Source organism: Zonotrichia leucophrys, chromosome 3 (assembly GCF_028769735.1).
Source record: "Zonotrichia leucophrys gambelii isolate GWCS_2022_RI chromosome 3, RI_Zleu_2.0, whole genome shotgun sequence".
NCBI lineage: Eukaryota > Metazoa > Chordata > Aves > Passeriformes > Passerellidae > Zonotrichia > Zonotrichia leucophrys.
In genome coordinates this window covers 84,418,209-84,438,357 of record NC_088172.1, presented here as the reverse complement: position 1 = coordinate 84,438,357, position 20,149 = coordinate 84,418,209, and the positions used below count along the sequence as shown (strand labels likewise).

Sequence of the window (20,149 nt, the reverse complement as noted above, 5' to 3'; positions counted from 1 at the left end):
TCCCCATTGCAGATCAGCATGTCCTAGTAACCTGACTGAGCCTTTGCTGACAGTGAAATAATCTTTTCCATACTTCCTACAGTCATCTCACTCTGGTCTACAACTGATGGCATCAGGTACAGGTGAAACTGTTGGTCCTGAGTGGTACAACATCAGCATCCCAATTAGCCTCCCTTACTCCCGTCTTCTTCCAAAATCTCAGTCTCAAACATTGCACTAGCTTGGGAAAATAATTACATCAATACAGTTTGCTCTGAAGGTCTTACTTGACACCATATCACATGATTTGTTCTCTGCAGCAAGCTCTGCTTACAAAAACAAGAAAACAACTAATGTAACCTTCCATGAATATTGGCTTCTTTTTTTTTTTTTTTTTACTAATTATTTCTTTAACATTTAGTCAGAGGGTAAACTACCCAGCACAATCAGTTTTTTCTTTTTTTCCCAGGGGAACTGCATAATAAAAATACAGGCAGTAAAGAACAGCAGTGGCTGAAAAAAATCCGCTCCCTAGAAATGAGATTTCTTTTCAGCAATCATCAGCACCCACAGACCTTGTCACAAAGGAGCTGCCAGTGGTGGCACCAGAGGTGAGAGTCAGGACTTACCTCCACTGCCAAGTGAGCACCTGAGTCATCCCTGCCTTCCTGGAGAGAGAAGTGCACTGCAAGAAACCCCTGCCTGCTTGAGGTTAGAAGCACAGTTGTTGCTGCTGATCAGAAATAAATTAAACAGTCTAGCTGTGCTGTGGGATAACCTGTGCCCTCTAGGAATAGTGTGATGCTGGTTAGGGAACACTGACCAAATGTCCTCCTTATTATTAAAGTTCCTCAAATGTATTTTCTTTCCAGGAAGGAAGAAAAGCAGACTGGAAAAGTTATTAAGCCTAGCAATAAAATGTGTCAAGCCCAAACACTAACAGCCTTTGAACTGAGATGCTGTGTGAAACCTGCAAAGAGAAATGTGATTTACTGTTCCCAATGCCATGGTGCTGCAAGGTGTCATGACGACACTGATGATTTCATCAAACAATTTTTGATCTGAAGCATCACTTCAAGCATCCCTGGGAGACAGTGCTCTACAGATTGAGTTCCCCTTTCCAGAGAATGACTGAAGAGTAATCAAAATGCTGCAGAAGCACCTGAAGGTGACAGTAAAATTCAAATACCACAGTCATTTTAAAAATAAAGCTCTTAAAGGAAATACAGTAATCTGGAGCAAAATTACTTTTTTTTCAGCCATCTTCATTATTTGCAATGACATGAGTGATAGTAATCTTCAGAGCAAACTGAAGCCTACAGAGAACCTTCTGGCTTTGGAATCAAATTCAGGAATGCTGTGTAATCACACAAGCTGTGGACTTGGAGGAGACTACTTAATGTTCTCAGTGCATGCAGACATTTCAACTCTTATGAGATTCTCACATTCTGAGCAGATGAACTAAGTCAGAGAAAAATCACACTGACCATGGGGCTTTCTGTTCCCCAAAAGCTGGGGGACCTCTGTATTTCCCATGGTGACAGGCTGCTTTGGACAATTTTGTCAAGCTTCTGAGCCTTTGAGGCCTTCTCTACCCTTTTGAAGCTTCAGTGGGGCAGTGACAAGATGAGAAATCATGATTTCATCAAACAAGGCTAGACTTTCGGCAGTAGCCTTCAAGTGATTTTTTTTTTTTTTTTAGCATGAGGGCCTGAAGAAAATTCAGTTGTTCAATTGTGAGCAGAAGATAACACAAATTCAAGTCCCCTGGAGCCAGGTAATGATCTCTGGGTGAGTCATTCTCACCCCTGTGGGACAGAGCCTCTTCATTCTACACAGGATGTACATTCTGTTTAATGCCTGCAGGGTTGTTCAGAACCAGATGATGAATTATTCTGAGAAAATCAAGTTGCCTTCCAATATTTAGTGGAGAAAATGCCATGCAGAGCCTTGGAAGCTGCACTGTTATATTTTAACTTCTTTTTTTCTTGGCAGCAAGCTGGACAATTTGATTTATAAAAGAAAATCAGTAATTATGCCTAACCAGTGCCAATACTTAGCCTTTGTGACATATCTGCTTAAGTCCTTTCTACAAAGTTCAGGATATTATTGTTTTGTTTTCTCAAAAGTTGTTTAATAGAGCTGTAAATATTGATTTAGAGCATGGTCAGATAGGGTTAGTTCATTGTGAAGCACAGGCAGAAGGAAATCCAGCAGACTTCTAAGGGGCTTCTCCTGGGCTTCTTTCCAGCCCAGGAAGGAGCTGGACTGTTAGACATCTGCCTATTTTACCCATACACAAACCACATCACTTTCTGGAAGGGGTAATAATTGCTAGCTTTGGATCACAGAGCCTCCTCCCAGCTATAGAAATAATTATCTGATTAATAGGCAGGATGGCTTCACATTTCCCATTTACCTGATGAGGTTTCTAGTGTTTTCTTTGAAGGCCCTAGAATCTAACCAGAAAAAAAGAAATAAAACTACCAACCCCAAAACTCCAATGCCAAAGAAACTTTAGACAATAATGATTTTCTGGGATTGTTCCTTCCGAGCTGTGGGAATGTTTAAATTACAGTGCTAACTGGGGATATTGCCTGCAGCTTTCATAGAGGTACCATAAGAGGAACATGACCTTGTGGTTCTGGTTGTAAAACAAAGAACTCACCTGAAAGTTCAACCCAGTGTTGAACTGCATTGCTTTGTGACACGAGGCTTGTGTTTGCTGTTCTCTGCAGCATCTGCAGCCTCCTTCTGTGAAGCATCTCCTATACCAAAATAGCTGAGAGAGAATCCCAGCTTTGTGCAAAAGTGAGATTAAAAAAATGAAACATTTTCTTACCATGACTCTGCATTTTTTGAAGCAGGTTCCTCAAATTTTCCTGGCTCACACCTGGGCTAAATGCCTGAGGGTAGGTGACAGAACCTTGCAGAGTGCTCACAAGGGTTCTGCAGTGCTCCCACTGAAGACACGTCTGATTCCAGCCATAACTGAATGCAATGTCTCCCTTCTATCCCGTCTCAGAAGTTATCCTACCCTCTCCCCCAGACAATCTCTCAGCAACCAAGTGCTTTATTAAAATAATATCTGCACTACCCTCAAGAAGCTGCCTTTGGATTCCTCTGCTTTAGGGGTTAACTTGCCCTTTCATTTCCTCACAGACCTCTTCCAAAGCCAAGGAGAATTCTCTGTGCTAGAGCAGTACAACTTGACTCCCAGTGCTAGTACTTTAATTCTATGCCCCAAGAAAATGTCTCTGGATGCCAATACTCTTGTGCAAAATAAATTTCTGTACCCTGCATGTACTTTGCATGTACATGTATGTTTATTAATGACACAGTAAGTCATACACTTACACATTTTCCTACATTAAAAGGCAGGTTCTAAGGAAAAAAATAATCACTTTTAGATTAGTAGCTGTATTACCAGCTGTCAAAAATGTTACTCTTGGCTCCAATCAATTTAGGCATTATACACTTTATTAGTAACATAGAATGATAAGGAATGATGCCATCCACATATACACATACATACAGTATTGCAATCAGAGAATATTCATTAAGAACTTTTAATTTTCTCTTGAAATAAAGAATTGGACATTAACAAAACCAAAATATTACAGTAAAACACATTTGTTATCTTAATGAGTAGAACAAAGGCATAAGCAGTAAACAACATGGGTCTTACACAGAAATACATTTCTCTTAGGAAATTTTTTTGCTTAATTCATTCCAGTTCCTGCATTAACATCACTTCTTCCTTCTTCACAGAATTCAGACCGAATGGTGGGGCTAGGACAATCACACATTATTGTGTACAATGACAGCTTGTGCTCCATGAAACATCAATAGCCTGTAACACTTGGGATTGTACATATATGTATTGAAAGACAGCAACTGTAAAGGTCACACACTCCCATTCACACAGAAAAACTAGTGAGTTCACAAAATGGAAAAGGAAAACAATTACATCTCAACCAAATTTCACTTGGTTGTAGATGCACAAGGTAGTACAAATATTTCTCAAAAAACTTTTTTTCCATTAGGCAACATAGGTTGGCAGCTCGAATTACACATTCCACTGATTGTCTCTGAAACAACAGACTGCCTTGAACAAAAGAGATAACCAAGAGGCTGAAGTTAGAAAAGTCCTATTGATGCCTTAAGTTTTAGCTTTCATATTTTCCAGATTCTATACTGCATTAGTGTATAACTGTGAAGTTCATACGAAGTGTCAGCAAATTCTCTTCACAGTTGACTTTGACAAAACAATCCTTTTCCAGCCTGAGAACCAAGGAGACCATTGCAGTTTTGGGCCCAAAACAGATAACTGAGGAGAGCAATCTGGGAGGATGGGATTTCATAACCTGAAGCTGTAACTGGACAATTAACCCCAAAATGTAAATGGACCAAAACTTACAAAAGTGTGAAAATGTGTGACCCATCACCCATCTTGGGTGTAGCCCTGGCTGGGCTCTTGTACTGCCCAACGCGTTTCCTTTGAAGGCCTTTTTAACAAATACCTACTTTATTCCTTTTACACTGTCTATCCTCTGTTCTAGGTAGCCTCTCAAGGCATCACTATTAATCTGAAATTATTCCTATGTATTGTTGCTACTTCCTCCCTTGTTCTTTCTTCCTCACAAACCATGGGCATTTAGCAACAGAAAGAGATGTTACTGGGGGGCAGTCCCCTTGTTTATGCTCCCTACTGTGTGCCTTGTGTGTGTTCTCTTGCATCCTCCAGAGCTCTCCTGAAACACTCAGAAAAAAAGCAAATTGAAAAGCAGAAGCTGATGCATGGGACTGGGATGCCTGTTCTCACTTGGTTTCTTGCACCATCCTCTCCTAACTGATGTGCAATTCCATTCATGATATTTTTTTTAAGCAGCTAGGATTTTTAGTCCCCACCTCTACTCTTGCTGGGGGACTGAGGCAGGATCTGAAGGCTAAGAGTCAGAATCCCTATTTGCAATTCCAGATGCATGTGGAATTTCCAGGCTAAGAAGGTTGCATGGAAAACTCATAGCAACCTTCCATTATCTGAAGAGAGACTACAGGGAAGTAGGAGGGACTCGGTCAGGAATTGTAGTGATAGGACAAGAGGAAATGGGTACAAACGGAAAGAGAGGGAATTTAATTTAGGTATCAGGAATAGATTTGTTACTGTGAGGATGGTAAGGCACTGGAACAGGCTGCCCAGGCAGGTTGTGGACACCCCAACCCGGCAGTGTCCAAGGCCAGGTTGGATAGAGCCTGGAGCAGCCTGGTCTAGTGGGAGGTGTCCCTGCCCATGGCAGGGGGGTTGGGACCAGATGGTCTTTAAGGTCCCTTCACACCTCTTAACATTCTGTGATTCTATGTTTGATTGAGTGGATGTTTTCTGCTAAAACCCAGAAATTAAAAATTAAAAGCAAAAACCACAAAGCCTCAACTACTCCAAATATATTTCTGCCATGAGCTAGAACCTCAATTTCTTGACAGATGATAAGACTATTGCATAAAAAAATACTGATTTGCTCTTTATTTGATCTTTATTCTGCTGCTGAGCCTTACATTTAAATACTTTATCATTGCCTGAAAATAGCTCATAGGTTTCCAACTTCCAAGCTCCTTTTAGAAGGGAAATATTAAATCCAGGATGTAATTAAGCCTTCATTATTAGGAATATTTTCTTTTCAGGGACCCAGCAGGGTTTCCAGCCAGCCAAAATCTTCTTTCAACCTTTTCAGAAGGTAGCCAAGTATCTTTGGCAGAAGATAAAAAAACACAAGGAGCCAGAACTAGGATATTTTTTCAATAATCTGCTGAACATAACTGAAGAAACTGGAAACTAGCAGTGAAGAAAGGAATTGGAAAAATAAATTTTAAGACTGGAACAAAAATACTCAATCTTTTATTTTGAACAGTGTATACTGAACAAGTCAGCAAACATCCTGGATACTGGCAAAGACTTTCTACTGGACATTTGAAAACAATTCCCCAAAACTACAAAAATATTACCTTGTTAAGATTTTGCAACATCAAAAGTCAAAGCAACCATGCATGGGCCATGAACATAAATATTTTCTGTATCTGTATCTTGATGAAAAACATATATATATTTTGGCACATGTTATTATCATTTTTCCAAGGGGAAAAGCCACCCACATATGCCACAAGGCAGAAACTTTCACTTTTCTCACTCAGGCTGAAAACCTGTACATCCCTTGATGGGGCAGCTTCAATGTAAATGAATAATGAAAGCATCTCTTTCATGATATAATGTAAGCATATCTACTTTTATTTCATTTATGTCTTTCATGACACAATGAAAACATCTCTCCTTTCACTCCTATACCCTTGCCTGCCAATTGAATAGCCAAGAGTGACTTTTCCTACATTCAGTTGTTTCAGCAGTGGACTTTTCTGGAGTTCACCTCCTCAGCAGCAGCAAGGCCTGGCCATTTTCTCCCTAGCACTGGGCCTGGCAAAGAGACATGAACCCTTTTTGGCAGGGCAAGCGTTCCAAGTGTGCTTAGTTTATTCTGATAGGTCTTCCCCTGTCCAAAGCATTTGTCATACAAAATGTTTAAATCAAGAACATCACATTTAGAGGCTAATCTTAGAAATATAAGCTTTCAGGGCCCTCTTTTTACAAAAGGATTTTCCTGAGTCTACAGTGAAATAAGAAAAAGAAAAGCTTTTAATTATATTTATTGTACTTAGAGACTATCTTGGAGTTTGTTGTTGTTTAACCCCAGCCATCCACCAAGCCCCAGGCAGCCCCTTGCTCACTCCTTTCCCCAGCAGTGGGATTGAGGATGGAATCATAAGGGTAAAAGCTGGAAAACTCATGGGATAAGATAAAGACAGCTTCATGGGGGAAGCAGAAGCCACACACACAAGCAAAGAAAAACAAGGAATTAATTCACTGCTTGCCATGGGCAGGCAGGTGCTCAGCCATCCCCAGCAAGTGCAATGGCTGCTTGGGAAGAAAATACCATCACTCCAAACATCCCTCCCTTCCCCCTTCTGCCCCCAGACATCACTGAACATGATGTCCCATGGTCTGGAATATCCCTTTGGTCAGCTGGGGTCAGCTGTCCTGGCTGTGTCCCCTCCCAACATCCCAGGCACTCCCAACTTCCTCACCTTTTCTGATGTATTAAAAGCAGAAAAGGTCTTGTCTCTGTGTAAGCCCTGCTCAGCAAGGCTACAACATCTCTGTATTATCAGCCCTGCGTTCAGCACAAATCCAAAGCACAGCCCTGTGTCAGCCACTGTGAAGAAAATTAACCAGCCCAGCTGAAACCAGCACAGAGTTAAATAATTCCCCATCCCCAGCTGTAACAACCTGTGGAAAACTTGAGCAGGATTGCACCTTCTGGATGGCACTGCAACTCTGGGAACTCAGAGACACAGCAGCACTGATGCCACTGAACTTGCAGGCTCACTGTACTGAGCTAAAAATTAAATATTTCCAAAAAGTCCACTGACCCAGGTCTGATTTTCCCAACAACAGTATTATTGTAGTGCTATCAGTTCTATCTATACTCTACAGATAGAGTACAAGGTAAAGGAGAAAATTTTCAAAAAGACTGAACTAAAAAAACCCCATCCCAAATACAGAAAAATGAAGTAACAAAAAGTTACTGTTCATAATGTCTGCTCATTTTGCAGCTAAAATGATATAAAAGAAAATATTTGATCAGAAATAGTGAAAATATCACTATTTTCTTTTCAGTCATCCTTACAGCTTTTCACTAACTGTAAAAGACATGATTTCAGTTACACAAGCACAGGAATTTTACACGAGACAAGTGATACAATTCATGAAAAGGACAGAACACATTTTCTTATACTCTACAAATATTCATAGGTTTAACACACAAAATGGAATTTCTTCAGCAGCACTGATTAAACTCAAGATGAGGCAGGGATCTTCTTTACAAAGTAAAGGCACTGGCTCTTTGTAAACACGTACTCCTCTCTCTTTAAATGAGAAAGCACTCAAAATATTCCGTGGAGGAAACTTGTGTGGTAGTGTTCCATTGCTTATAAATATTTCATAGCAGAGATATCAAAGGCCTTTGTCCTCCTTTTTACTGTATTTAATAAGAAATGTTTTGTCTCCAACTTATCTAGTGAGAAACTTTTTGAATCTCCCCAGAAATGCTACAATGAAGCTATAGCAAAAACAGTGTTTTCTCTTATCTGCCTTTTGATACCTATAAAGAAGTTTCAAGGCAAAAGAAATGTCAGATGCCAGTATGAAACACACACGTCATCTCTCGTTTTCAGTATTGTGCTATCACTTTCCCAGAAGGAATAATTGGCTTATATTCAAATACAGATACATTTAAAATAAAAAAAACAAACTCGTGAACATCCTCCTGCTGTGCACTTCCCTACTCTTTGACTTTTCAAATGCACCAGCAAGAATGAAGCATAAAAGATTATTAGATACTTCTGATCATGACAATTGTACTTCAAGACTCCTGATTTTTTTCAAGTATGCATCCTGAATGCACATCTCTCTACTGTGGAGAGTGTTCACACAGTTCTTTACTAATCAAACTGCAAGACTTGAAAATGTTAAAATAAATATTCCATACAAAGGTGAATTCTTTGCATCTTGAGCAAAATGAACTGAGCATTTTCATAGCTTCCAGTACACAACTACCACCAATATCAACAAACACATGTCACTACTCATACACACAAATCCAGTGATTACACTAGCTCATATCACTCCATATCTAACCAAACTTGTGCATTTCTGAGTCACCTTCCTTCAGCTTCACAAAGCTGACTGAATCTTCAATGTAGTGCTTTCAGGTTCTACAGGACTGTCAACTGGTACCTGAAGAGGAAGATGAAAAAGTAAAAACACAACAGGAATTAGGCTGTTATTCAACAGAATTATTCTCAAACTCAGTATTCTTGGGTAATTATTAGGTTAGGCTCCAACAGTATATGTAGTTAATTAGCCCAATTAAGCAAATTATATGAAACCCTATTTTCTTTTCTTTCTGTAATAGATGAAGAGAGCCCAAACATAGAATGTAGTTTCTTAGTGTAATTCTAAAGTATCTATTTACTGCATATAAGTATCTGTCACATGAAGATTAATTTCCCTTTTTTTTCCTCTGATACATTTAACCACAGTAGATTCCTGATCAAGGTTCAGCATCAAAGTGATCCTGAACATTATTAACACAGCCAGGTCTCAATCATGCATGGCAACATCAGGGCAAGGACTGCAGCTTTTCTGACACCCTGGCTAATATGAATGAAGTGATGAATGAAGCCGGGTGATGATCTCGGCTAATTAACGAGGTGCTAATGGAAAGCAGATAAGTGATGAACAGCCCCAACCCTGGCTGGAAACCCACAGGATGCCACACTGAGCACCCGCAGCTGCCAGCAGGTTTCAGGTTCAAGTTGGCTCAGGCAGCACCAGCTCAAAGTTCCTGAACCTCATACAGACACTAAAATTGGTCACAGATGATCAAAAGCTGCTGGGCATGCAAGACACCTACACAAAAATAAGCATGGCAGAGGACCTTGTGATGTCTGACTCCAAAAAGCTGTCTCATATCTTGATCCAAGCAATGAAAAACCCACAGCATTGACAAAACTATGTACTGGGAGCTTTATTTCTACTAGTAACTGCAGTAGCTTGGAAAAACTGCTGAAACATGGAGCCTTATGATGATCAGAAAATGTTAGGCTCACTCTTCCTTTAAATTGAGAGTGTCAGCAGAAGAACAAACCCAGCTCTTTGTGCAGTATTGCATAGAAACTCCAGCATGGCTTCTGCTTATCAGGCACTGACTTCATCTGAAGAGACTGCAGGTATTTTAAATAAAATATATAGTATACAGGATGGCCTCACAACCCAATAAACAAAAAGGCTTCACAATTTAAAATGCTTCCCCGCCATTATGAAAAAGCAAGATTCAAGAAATAAAATAATATTATTTGCCACTTAAAACTCAAATATTCAAAAAAATTCTGAGAGCATAAGTTTTTTCAGTTTTTTTCATGGGAGTTAAGGAGAAAAACAGATATGTGAGAGCAGCATCCCATGTGGCTCTGTTGCTCAAAACCAACATGGAACCAGCCATAAGACTTTGTCAAGTACTCTTTTGCAGCTGCTACTGTTCTGCCAGTAGAAGTCATGCATTCAAGTAGGTAATACAATCATGGTAAAAGAGTCACCACTTACAGCTTTAACGTCCAAGTTCATAATCCCTGAATTCACATTGTGTCTTCGCAAATCTGATTTTATTAAGGCTGAGAAAAGAAGGAAAAGGAAAGCTGGTTGACACCTTTGCAGTGACATGCAACTCAAGGAAAATGTTTGCAGGGTGCAAGCACACAGAAGCTGCTTTCAGCACGTTTTCAAATACCTCTATTTTTTCTTTGCAATTTGAACTCACTGATAATTTGAACTTGCTCCTCACAAAGCACACAAAGAAGGCAATGACAATAAAATCTTTTAAACCACAAGCACTTAAAGAAAAGCTTAATAGTTCAGCACTTTCAGCACATTTGTGAGTCAACATGTATAAACGCTGGCACAGTTCCAGAATGCATCAGCAATTTCTTGCATTTGGAAAACTGCAAACTGCCTCCATTTGTGCATTTGTTTCTATTTCTCAGCCCACTCTGGAGATGGACATCTGTCTCAAATTCAGGACATGTCTCAAGAGATGGTAGTCAGATGGCTGTTCATATATTAGCAACATCATCCTAAAAGCACCTACGTTTTTACATTAAATAAAAGCCACTACTTGCACTTGTAATTACCTGTTAAAATAATGCCCACAAAAATCCAAGCACAAAGAAAGATGTTTCCTGCACGAGGACTGTAGTCTGTCGTGAGCTTTCCTTGAACAAGTGTAAAGATAATTCCAAATATCTATAAACAAACAAGTAATGGCATTAGGATCACACAGAAAAAGAGTCATAATTTTACCTTTAAAAGTTCCAGGTCACATCTTAGAGAAATCAAATTTTAAAAAACCAGGACTGTAGCAACAAAACAGAGACTTAGCAAAGTCTAAGAAAGCCTTCCTAGACTTGAGCATAGTGGCATTCCTGAACATTATTTCACTTGAAGAATAAAATGCTGTAACCTGTGCTGATGCATTGAGGAGACCTGAAGAAGTGCCTTCAGACTCTGGATATGTAATTTCCACAGCAAATTCAAACCCAAGTGGAAGATAGCCAGTCATGAAGAACCTGTTGAAGAGGAGAGTAAGAGGATGACAGGTGTGGCCTTCATCTGTTACTACAGCTAAGAAAACCTAAAATACACACATGGTGTTATGAATTAGCTGGTATTCTGAATTGTCATGTGTTCATGACTTAACAGAATTCAGTAATTCCAAACAATAGTGACTGCTTCATTCCCTTAGCATGGTCCAAGAATTTTAGCCACACATCTTTCTCTTTAGGGCAAAGCTGTGAAAACATGTTTGTCCTATTTCCCATAACCACCATGCATATGAAACAACCTTGGCAAAGGAGTCTGCAAGCCACTCCATACTTGAAGCCAATTACTTTCATATGAAAGCCATGCACAGACATCATCATTTGATCAGCCCAAATATCCATGTGGAGGACAAAAAGAGGCCATGAGCAGGGAGTGAGGCCGTACACTTGAACACCTGCTGGAAGCTGCACTGGAAGAAGCTGAGGGGACCAATGACTGATGGGACGAGAAAAAGCTTAAAATGCAGCTGAGGTTGGTTGGTTTTTAAACTGAAACTCTCAAGACATTTCTGGTTTCATCTTGACTTCTGTGTCTGAATACAGCAACATTCCCTCAGCACCTCTTGAGTCTTTTAGATTGGGTATCTATGAGCACAAAGCAAACAAAGGAACCAGCATGTTGCTTGGGCTGTCAAAGCATAGATTAATGAAAATGCAGAGGAGACAGTTTTCCTAGATCTGCTCAAATTCTAATCACCTACACACTGCTCAAGAGAAAGCTTCAACTTCACTGCAGACAGCTTTTTGAATTGAAACCAGACAAACTGATCACACAGGGACCTCTCTTAGGTCCATAAAATGGAAAATGAAATTTACTGAAAAGTGTGTTACTTTAGCTTTATTCTGATGTAACAGAAGCTGAAACCCTATCTGTATTGTGAGCTAAAGGCATAGGCTGAGACCATGGTGACAGAATACACAGAATTATCTAGGTAAAACATTTAAAGTGTTTCAGAATAGAACTGCAGTAAGTCTTGTAGTGGTCTCTAATTGCTCACCCAAGCACTCCTCCAGTCACAAACACCACTATAAGGTATCCGAGGTCCAGGGTGAAGGTAAATACCAGCAACCCAATGAAAGAGAGAATGTAAACAATCAAAGTAGTTTGCCTGCAACCCAACAACAACAACAACAAATTAACATTGTTCATAGAAGGCCATAGCACATTGCTGAAGCACGGAAGGATAACATGAACATTACATAAGCCATTCTAAAGCTATAAAATTTGCTTCATGTAATTCTGTCCCAAACTTAGCATGCAGTGAGCACATATCCATTCCTGAACCCTTCATTGTCTGGCTGCTTCACTCAAGGCTAAGGACGCTGACTCAAACTCTCAAAGAATGGACAATCACAGCACATATTACCACCTTAAGACTATTTTAGTTCTCTGCTATGCTGTACCTCTTGGCCATTCTGCAGTGCTGCCCATTACACAATACATCAACACAGGAGCAGCTGAGTCCAACACTATTAGCAATAAAAGTCAGCCTACAAGAGGCAAGTCAAACAAATCTCATTGCAGTGTTCTATTTATTTTCAATCTCAAAGAAGGGATCTCTTCCAAATTCCTAAAGCACATATTTGTAAGCCAAAACATGCAGAAACAAAGCCAATCTACAGCATTAACATCCATTAGGCTTGTAGAGGCACATAATGTACTGAGTCACAGGGGAGAGCTATTCCATCACAAACAGTGCTCCAGGGCCGTGCTTGCTCCTGGGGGCACCACAGGATGATAGACCCAGGAGCTCCTGCCCCAGAAGAGAGCTCTGCTCCATGGTCACCCCCTGAGTTAAAGCAAACATTACACTTACTAATAGGATCAGGAGTAGCATAAAAAAATTGACAATCCATCAGCTGGCCATTTTACAAAACAATGCAGGGCAGGCTTTGAGACTTTATGCTTTCCTAGGAGGAGCAGCCCACTGGGCCACCTGTTCACTGTATGTAGGACCTACAGTGCTTTCCTTACACTCCTGAAGAGACAGGAGTAGATGACAAATCCCTTTGCATCGTGCCCCCTCATTTTTTTTGGCCAATAACCAGTGAGAGTCTCAAGCTTTTGCTGTAGCTGCAGAAACTTCTCTCCATGCAGACCACTAAAAATCAGGGACCAACTCCATTTCATCAGCAGATCATTTCAGCCCTTATGTTGGAGTATTTTCCTAATGCAATTGCACCACTCTCCTACCCCTAGCCCCACACATGCCTACCCACACTTACTTGTATGTTTTAGTGTAATCCAGCCACAAACCACAAATAATCGAACCCACCATTCCTGCCACCACCAGTGTCAAGCCAATTCTCCCAGCGTTCACTTCTTCTCCCTTTCAACAAATATTTATATGGTGCTCATTAATAATTGCTTCCATTCAGAGTCAAGTTCAGACCTCTTGGCAGTCATAAGTGCAAACAAACATTCCTATGACTCCCACAGCTGTATGGCACAAGAAACTGTACAGAGGTATAAAAGAAACCAAATGTCTGAGCACACATAGCACCTACAAAATAAATATCACCTCTGCAAATGCACAGCGAAAAAGAGAAAGATAAGATCCAAGAAACTTACCTCATAATGAGTTACTATCATCTGGTTTAATAATGTGGAGACAGAGTAAAATGCCCCAGTCATAATACCTGCAGTACCAAGAAAAAAAGCTTCAGTCATTACAGGTGCAGACATGCTGATTTGTTACCCTAAAGGATTCATCTTCTGACATTTAAGACTCACAACACAAAACCTTTTATGTGCCAGGTAAAATCTGGACCTATAAGCGATATCTTGCATCCTTATGGACTTTCCAGCACTGGCATCTGAGTAAATGAAAGTTTGACCCTCCCTCCCCCATTAAAAAAAACCCACAACTAAAATTCTACATGCTTCTGGCCCACATTTGAACCCTTCTGCCAGACTACATGCAGATAGCACCACTTACCATAACTGATTAGCAAAAGTATAAATGGAATATTTCTGAACAAGTTGATAATGGACTGCTTGTAGGAGTAATCCTCAGGAGGTTTAGTTTGCAGGACTGCTTGAGAGTGACTGGGAGGGTATTTGGGCTTTTCTTCAAACACTGGGGAAAAAGAAGAAGGAACAATTTTTGAATCATCTCTACCAAACTAATATGCAGGGTTTTTTTAGGTTTTTGGAAGTGTTTCAGCATGATGAATTCCAGGAAAGTGACTTGCAGTTTTAACAACTCCATAAAAAAAAGAGTCTAGATTTTCTCATGGAAGAACTGAGTCACATCCACAAAGGATGTTTTATGTGGTCACATCTGATTGCTACCAAAATCTGCAATATGTCAGGACCTTTGTATACAAATTGAAAGATGAACAGAGTGAATTCACATTATATCATAAGTCCTTGCAGCAAAGAAACTAAGAGAACTAAATATTCTAAAAGAAATCACCCCATGTGAAGCATGACATTCAGTGAAATGGCTGTTGCTTAACCCTGGCACAACACCTAAGTGAACACAAACTGGAAAAATTGTGACCTCAACTACTTTGAGCAGGCAGCTGCTTTAAAGTGAGACATTGTAAACACTCTCTGTAGCCAGCGCATAAATCCCAGTAATTTGAACACTTACCAACTCCTGCTAAGAAGAACAGAAGTGTGGACACTATCGCTGTTCCGTAGAACATGATGCTGATGTTGTGTGCCATAAGATCAATATCATTCGGTGTATTTGGGACCAAAACAGGTGGCAGCAAGAAGCCAATTGCAGTACCAAGCTGTAAAACAAGGAGGGAAAAAAAAAAAAAAAAAAAAAAAAAAAGCCAAAAATAATTTTCCTCTGCACATACAAATCAACAGAAGTGAAAAGTCTTACCAGGTAAAATTCAGAATTGTTATCATAATAAGCATTGATAAAACTTTAGTATCACACTTCTGAGCCACTTGCTCTCAATGTTGTTTTACAACCAGATCTTCCATAACCCAGGTTTAACCTTTCCCCTTCTCAATTGAGCTACAATTCCACACTTGGTGTATATATTTACAGTACACGTAGTACTTGTACAAGAATCTTCATACACATACAAGAACGTTTCACAGGAAGTGAAAACACCACGCATGAACATAAACATAAATTTGTATCAGTTATCCTGCAGCTGAAGGGCTACAGATGACACAAGATTCCAGCTACTCTTGCAGAAATGTTCTTCATTTGATGTCATGCTCCTGCCACTACAGCAAAGCCTGCATTTTAAATCATGAAGGAACAAGTCCTGAACTATTCTCCAGTTTCCCTCTTCTGCTCCCCTAAAACTTAGCGGCATTTTAAAGTGTTGGAACATTTATTTTAGGTAAAATTAAATGAAAAAAAGAGCACCAAAGACTGTTACAGTGGCAAGTCCAACAATCAGAAAGCACACACATTAGAGGTGTGCCACTGTGCTTACAAAACACCCTTTGTGCATACCCTGATGAGGGTTTTGCTAGTTTTTTTCTTCCCAGGCCATCATATTGACACAGTATCCAGAGGTCACAGGAAGAATTTGTCTCTGTTTGTCCTCACTCTTCATTATATGAACCCTACAAACACGAACTGAGTACACAGTTACTGTTTGTATTTAGGTATATTTTTTCCTCACCCAAGGGGAGCCGGAGCAGTACCCACAATGTCCCAACAAAGTCGAGTGATACCATTTCACATCATTTACCTCTAGAGAGGTTAAGGCCAGAAGAAAGTGTTCCAATGAGTTTGGCATGCCTCACTTAAGACGGTAAATACTTGTGGAGATCTGGCACTCCAAACAACCCTTGGCAGGTACACCACTGCATTCCCAGTGATTTGTGTTCCAGCTGCAAACGATCAGCGTCCCAAAGGAGTGAGATCTACATTTTGATCACTGCTCTGTTCCTCCCCTGCCTGCCGCTGCAGCTCTGAAGTTTCACACAGTCTGAAGCTGTGTGATAAGCAATCTGATAAGCAATTGGACGACCAGCAGCTGGGTGGGTTATAACAACGTGTTCTATGGCACAGTTCAGGTTGTGCAATTGCCCAGTACAGTGAGTGTTCTGTTACACAGTTCATGCTGTGCAGGTATCAGGACACGGAGACCCAGCAGGAATGTGTATGCAGAAGGGAACTGCAGCGGGATACACAGACATTGCTGCTAACTTGCAAGTGCCTAACTTCTTGCTACTCTTTCAATCTAGCTTTTGAGAGTTTGTAGGGGTTTTTTTAAGGAAGTAAAAAAGAGAATAGAGAAATTCTGTTGTTCTATTAACACACTTCAACAGGCACACTGAGATCAGTCCTAGCTTCTGGAGGGGAATACACTCCAGAAATATCCATGGCTTATTTTGTTCACATCCTGATCCTGTTTCCCTTGTCCATCCTTCTCGTGGCTCCCATCCACACAGTCCTGCCCTCCTGCTCCTGTCCTGCATCACTTCAGCCCCACATCTCAGCATCCCAGTGAAGCATCAGTTTCAGGCTCCAAGCTGGATACTTGACACTCTACCGCAGAACTGAAAACCTGGTAACTCCTAGCTACTGGGAGGACTGGTGCATGTCAAAGAAACCTTTAACCTCATACCAGGATACAGATCCAAAATTTTTGCCTCACTGCTGAAACAACCAACAATTTCTGAAATCTTCAGTCCAAAAGAGACAGTTGACTTGCCCACTGGAAATCTTCAATGCAAAAAAAAAAGTTTTTGAAGAACTGTGAACAGCCAAGTATCACCTAATGAGAAATCGGCTAGGTTTAGGTACACCCTCACTGTAAATATGTAAAATGAATGCCACTGCCGTCACAATCCAAAGTGCACAAACATAAAATCATTAGACTCCCAAGATAAAAAACAAATCCCTCATTATCTTAACCAAACTCTACCTATGACCTCAGCCTGCATCAGTGATGCTGATTTGAATCTTAGCCATTTTTTTGCCACAGGAGAAAAAAAAAAAAAAAAAAAAAAAAAAAGCTGGGACAGTGGCAGGAGGTGAAAATTAGGCTATAGGAGGAAAAAGTATCATACCTGCACCTGTGCTTTCAGATGCGCCTGTTCCAGCTCTGAAACTGGCCAGGACCAGGGAGCTTGAGGAAATCCGTGACTCAGTTATCAGCTCCCAACAGTGATGTGAACTATCACAGCGTTACACAAAACTTCAGGAGTCACCAGGGTATTGACTACTGGCACCTGGCAATTAGAGGCCATATTTTAAAAAGTAGAAACCAATATATGTTGTCGCTGGGGCTCTTCATGAAAGTTCACGTAGTTCATACCCCTCCAACGGGGGTGGATTCAGTCAAATGAATCCAAGCGCCAAAATGAGACACAGGAAGTGGGGCAGAACCACATGTGAGTGAGAAGGTTCTCTCCTGGAACTGCCACATGGCCCGGGGCAGCCCCGCTTCCTCACTCGGCCGCTCTCCCGACACCGCATCCTGCAGGAAAGCTTCTCCCGCTCAAGCACCACGTTTCCGACTCGATGCGAGCTCCAAGGCAGCCCACTCCTCCAAGCCCCCCTCGCTCCCCTGCGGCCCTACCTGGTTGCCCAGCACGGCCACGGCGCAGGCGGTGGAGACCTCGGTGGGGCCGAACCAGACGGAGGCGATGCGGGAGGGCAGCCCCAGGATGAAGACCTGTGCCACGGCGCACACGGCCTGCGCGGCCAGCGTGAGCGGGTAGCGCTGCGGGGCCAGGCTGCCGCACTTGAGCCAGGCGCCCAGCGCGTTGAGCCCCGCGCCCAGCAGCGCCGTGAGCCGCAGCCCGCGGGCGTCCAGCAGCCAGGTGGCCGGCAGGATCAGCGGCACGTAGGCCACCATGTACACCATGGACAGCCAGTCGATCTGCGTGAAGGACACGCCGTAGAAGCCGGCGAAGACGTTGCTGAGGATGCTGTACTGGATCCACTGGAAGGCGTTCACCAGCGAGTAGCAGCTGAACACGGCCAGCACCGCCAGCCGCCGCCGCGACAGCCGCGTCTCCAGCCGCGCCTCCCGCCGCTCGCCGCCCGCCGCCAGCATCTCCTCGGCCTCCGGGGCCGCCGGGGCCGCTCGCTGCCCGCCGCCCGCCGCCTCCTTGCCGGGCAGGAAGCCATTGCAGCGCTGCTGCTGCTGTTGCTGCTGCGGCGCCGCCGGCACCTCCCCGCTCTCCCCCTCCGCCTCCTCCTCGCCGCCGTCCTCCACCATCTCGGCCGTCTCCGCACCCAGCTTCCCCGGCGGCGGCGGCGGGCGCAGCCCCGCTCTGCCCGCCAAGGTCACCTGGCCGCCGCTCCGATCGCCGCCCCGCCCCGCCCCGGGGCCGGGCCAGCGCCGAGCCCGAGCCGAGCCCGGCGGGCGGAGCGGGAGCGGGAGGAGGCCCCAGGGAGGGCGGGACCGGCAGCGCTGCCCGGGGCGGGGGGCTCCGGAGGCAGGGACGGCAGTCCGGGCTGCTGGGAAATGCTGGAAGCGTGGAGATAGATAGATAGATAGATAGATAGATAGATACATACATACATACATACATACATACATACATACATACATACATATGATAGATAGAGTTGTTTTGTTCACACCTCTGCTCCCATTTTCTTTGTCCATATTTCTCGTGGTTCCTTATCTGCACAATCCCTGCGCTCCTGCTCCGCTTCAATCCCTGCATCCCAAGATCTGAGTACTGTGTGCACACACACACAGAGACTCACACTTCTTTAAGTCTTTTAAACTGAACTTACAAAGGCTGTGTGACTTTAGCTGGCTGCATGAGGATGATGGGGTGATAGTAGATGTCACCCTGATTTTTTAAGATTTTTCTAAGCCTTCTGATGTTTATATTCTTGTAGCAAACTTTCTCACACACTTTCTGTAAATAACTTATTGTTTTGCATTCTTTTATGGAGCAAGAGCAATTTGGTAGACTGTTGGTTTGTCCAGTGTCATTGGAGAGGTGGCATTTTCACCCTCCAATCCACTGCCACTTTTGGAAAACTACAAATGCTGGAGTCAGAAAATAAACTTCCCTTTTTTCACCTTGAGAGCAGCGCTGTGTATGCTCGTGTTGTTTTGTGTCCTATAGTGACAAGTAATGATGTGAATCATCCCCACAACATCTCCAAGGAAGGAGCAGCGTCACCTCCTTCCTGTAACCTTTTTGGTGGCTGGTGTGCTGGGTGGGCACAGCCTGGTGCTTTGTGACCCATCCCTCGCCTCTCCTCCTGGGCACAGGCAGGGCACCTTGACTGCTGCTCCATCTGAGCAGGGACACATGGGCCACACCACTTCCAGCACATCCTGGGAAAATCCAGGGCCTTCCCTGCCCTATTCAGATTTGTCTCTTTGCGGTGGTGATGCAGAGAACTGTACTGAAGTGATAAGAGACGGATGGGCAGAGGCAGAGCCCAAACTGCAGCAGAGGGTGCCAGTACAGTGCATTATCAGGGCGTGTGCATACACCCCTGTCCTTCACTGCCTCCAGAGCCTCAGGCAAAACATTCCTTGTTTCCACTCAACCTCTGAAATTGGATTTGACACGTACCCCAGAAAACTGGCCCTCTGGCTCATGTGCAGTGGATATCACTTCAGTAAGCAATCTTCCCCCAGACCCTGCCCGTCCATGTCTGCACAGCAGCAGTGTCTGGCAGTCCCTGTCACTGCTGGTAATTCTGCTGCTGCAGACAGTGTCCCCTAATAAAGAGACAGATTATTCTCCAAAGCAAAATAAGAAATATTTTAGTTTGCTAACAATGTTAATAGTATTTTCCTGGTTTCTGTGGGAAATAGTTTGGAACATGTTCAGCAAATAACACACTGCACATTGTTCATGGGTAGGTCAGAGCCTAATCAGATCTGTCTGGGCTGTGGATACACTCAGCCACCAGTCCTAAGTACCCTCACTAATTAGGAGTTGGTATTTTACTCAAGACCTGTTGACCTATGTAAGCCACAGTTCCTAATC

General features: G+C 42.6%; 1 protein-coding gene across 1 annotated transcript; it reads right to left on the bottom strand.

Annotated features, from left to right (window-relative positions):
• Positions 1 to 3,441: 3,441 nt before the first annotated feature.
• FLVCR1 (FLVCR choline and heme transporter 1) lies at positions 3,442 to 18,472 on the bottom strand. The gene is made up of 10 exons (XM_064709086.1): positions 17,758 to 18,472; positions 14,844 to 14,988; positions 14,184 to 14,324; positions 13,817 to 13,884; positions 13,471 to 13,574; positions 12,243 to 12,353; positions 11,106 to 11,211; positions 10,777 to 10,888; positions 10,193 to 10,260; positions 3,442 to 8,824 (listed from the first exon to the last, which is right to left on the bottom strand). The coding sequence occupies exons 1-10, from the start codon at positions 18,400 to 18,402 to the stop codon at positions 8,762 to 8,764; spliced, it is 1,563 nt and encodes a 520-aa protein (XP_064565156.1). The 5' UTR covers positions 18,403 to 18,472; the 3' UTR covers positions 3,442 to 8,761.
• Positions 18,473 to 20,149: the final 1,677 nt, after the last annotated feature.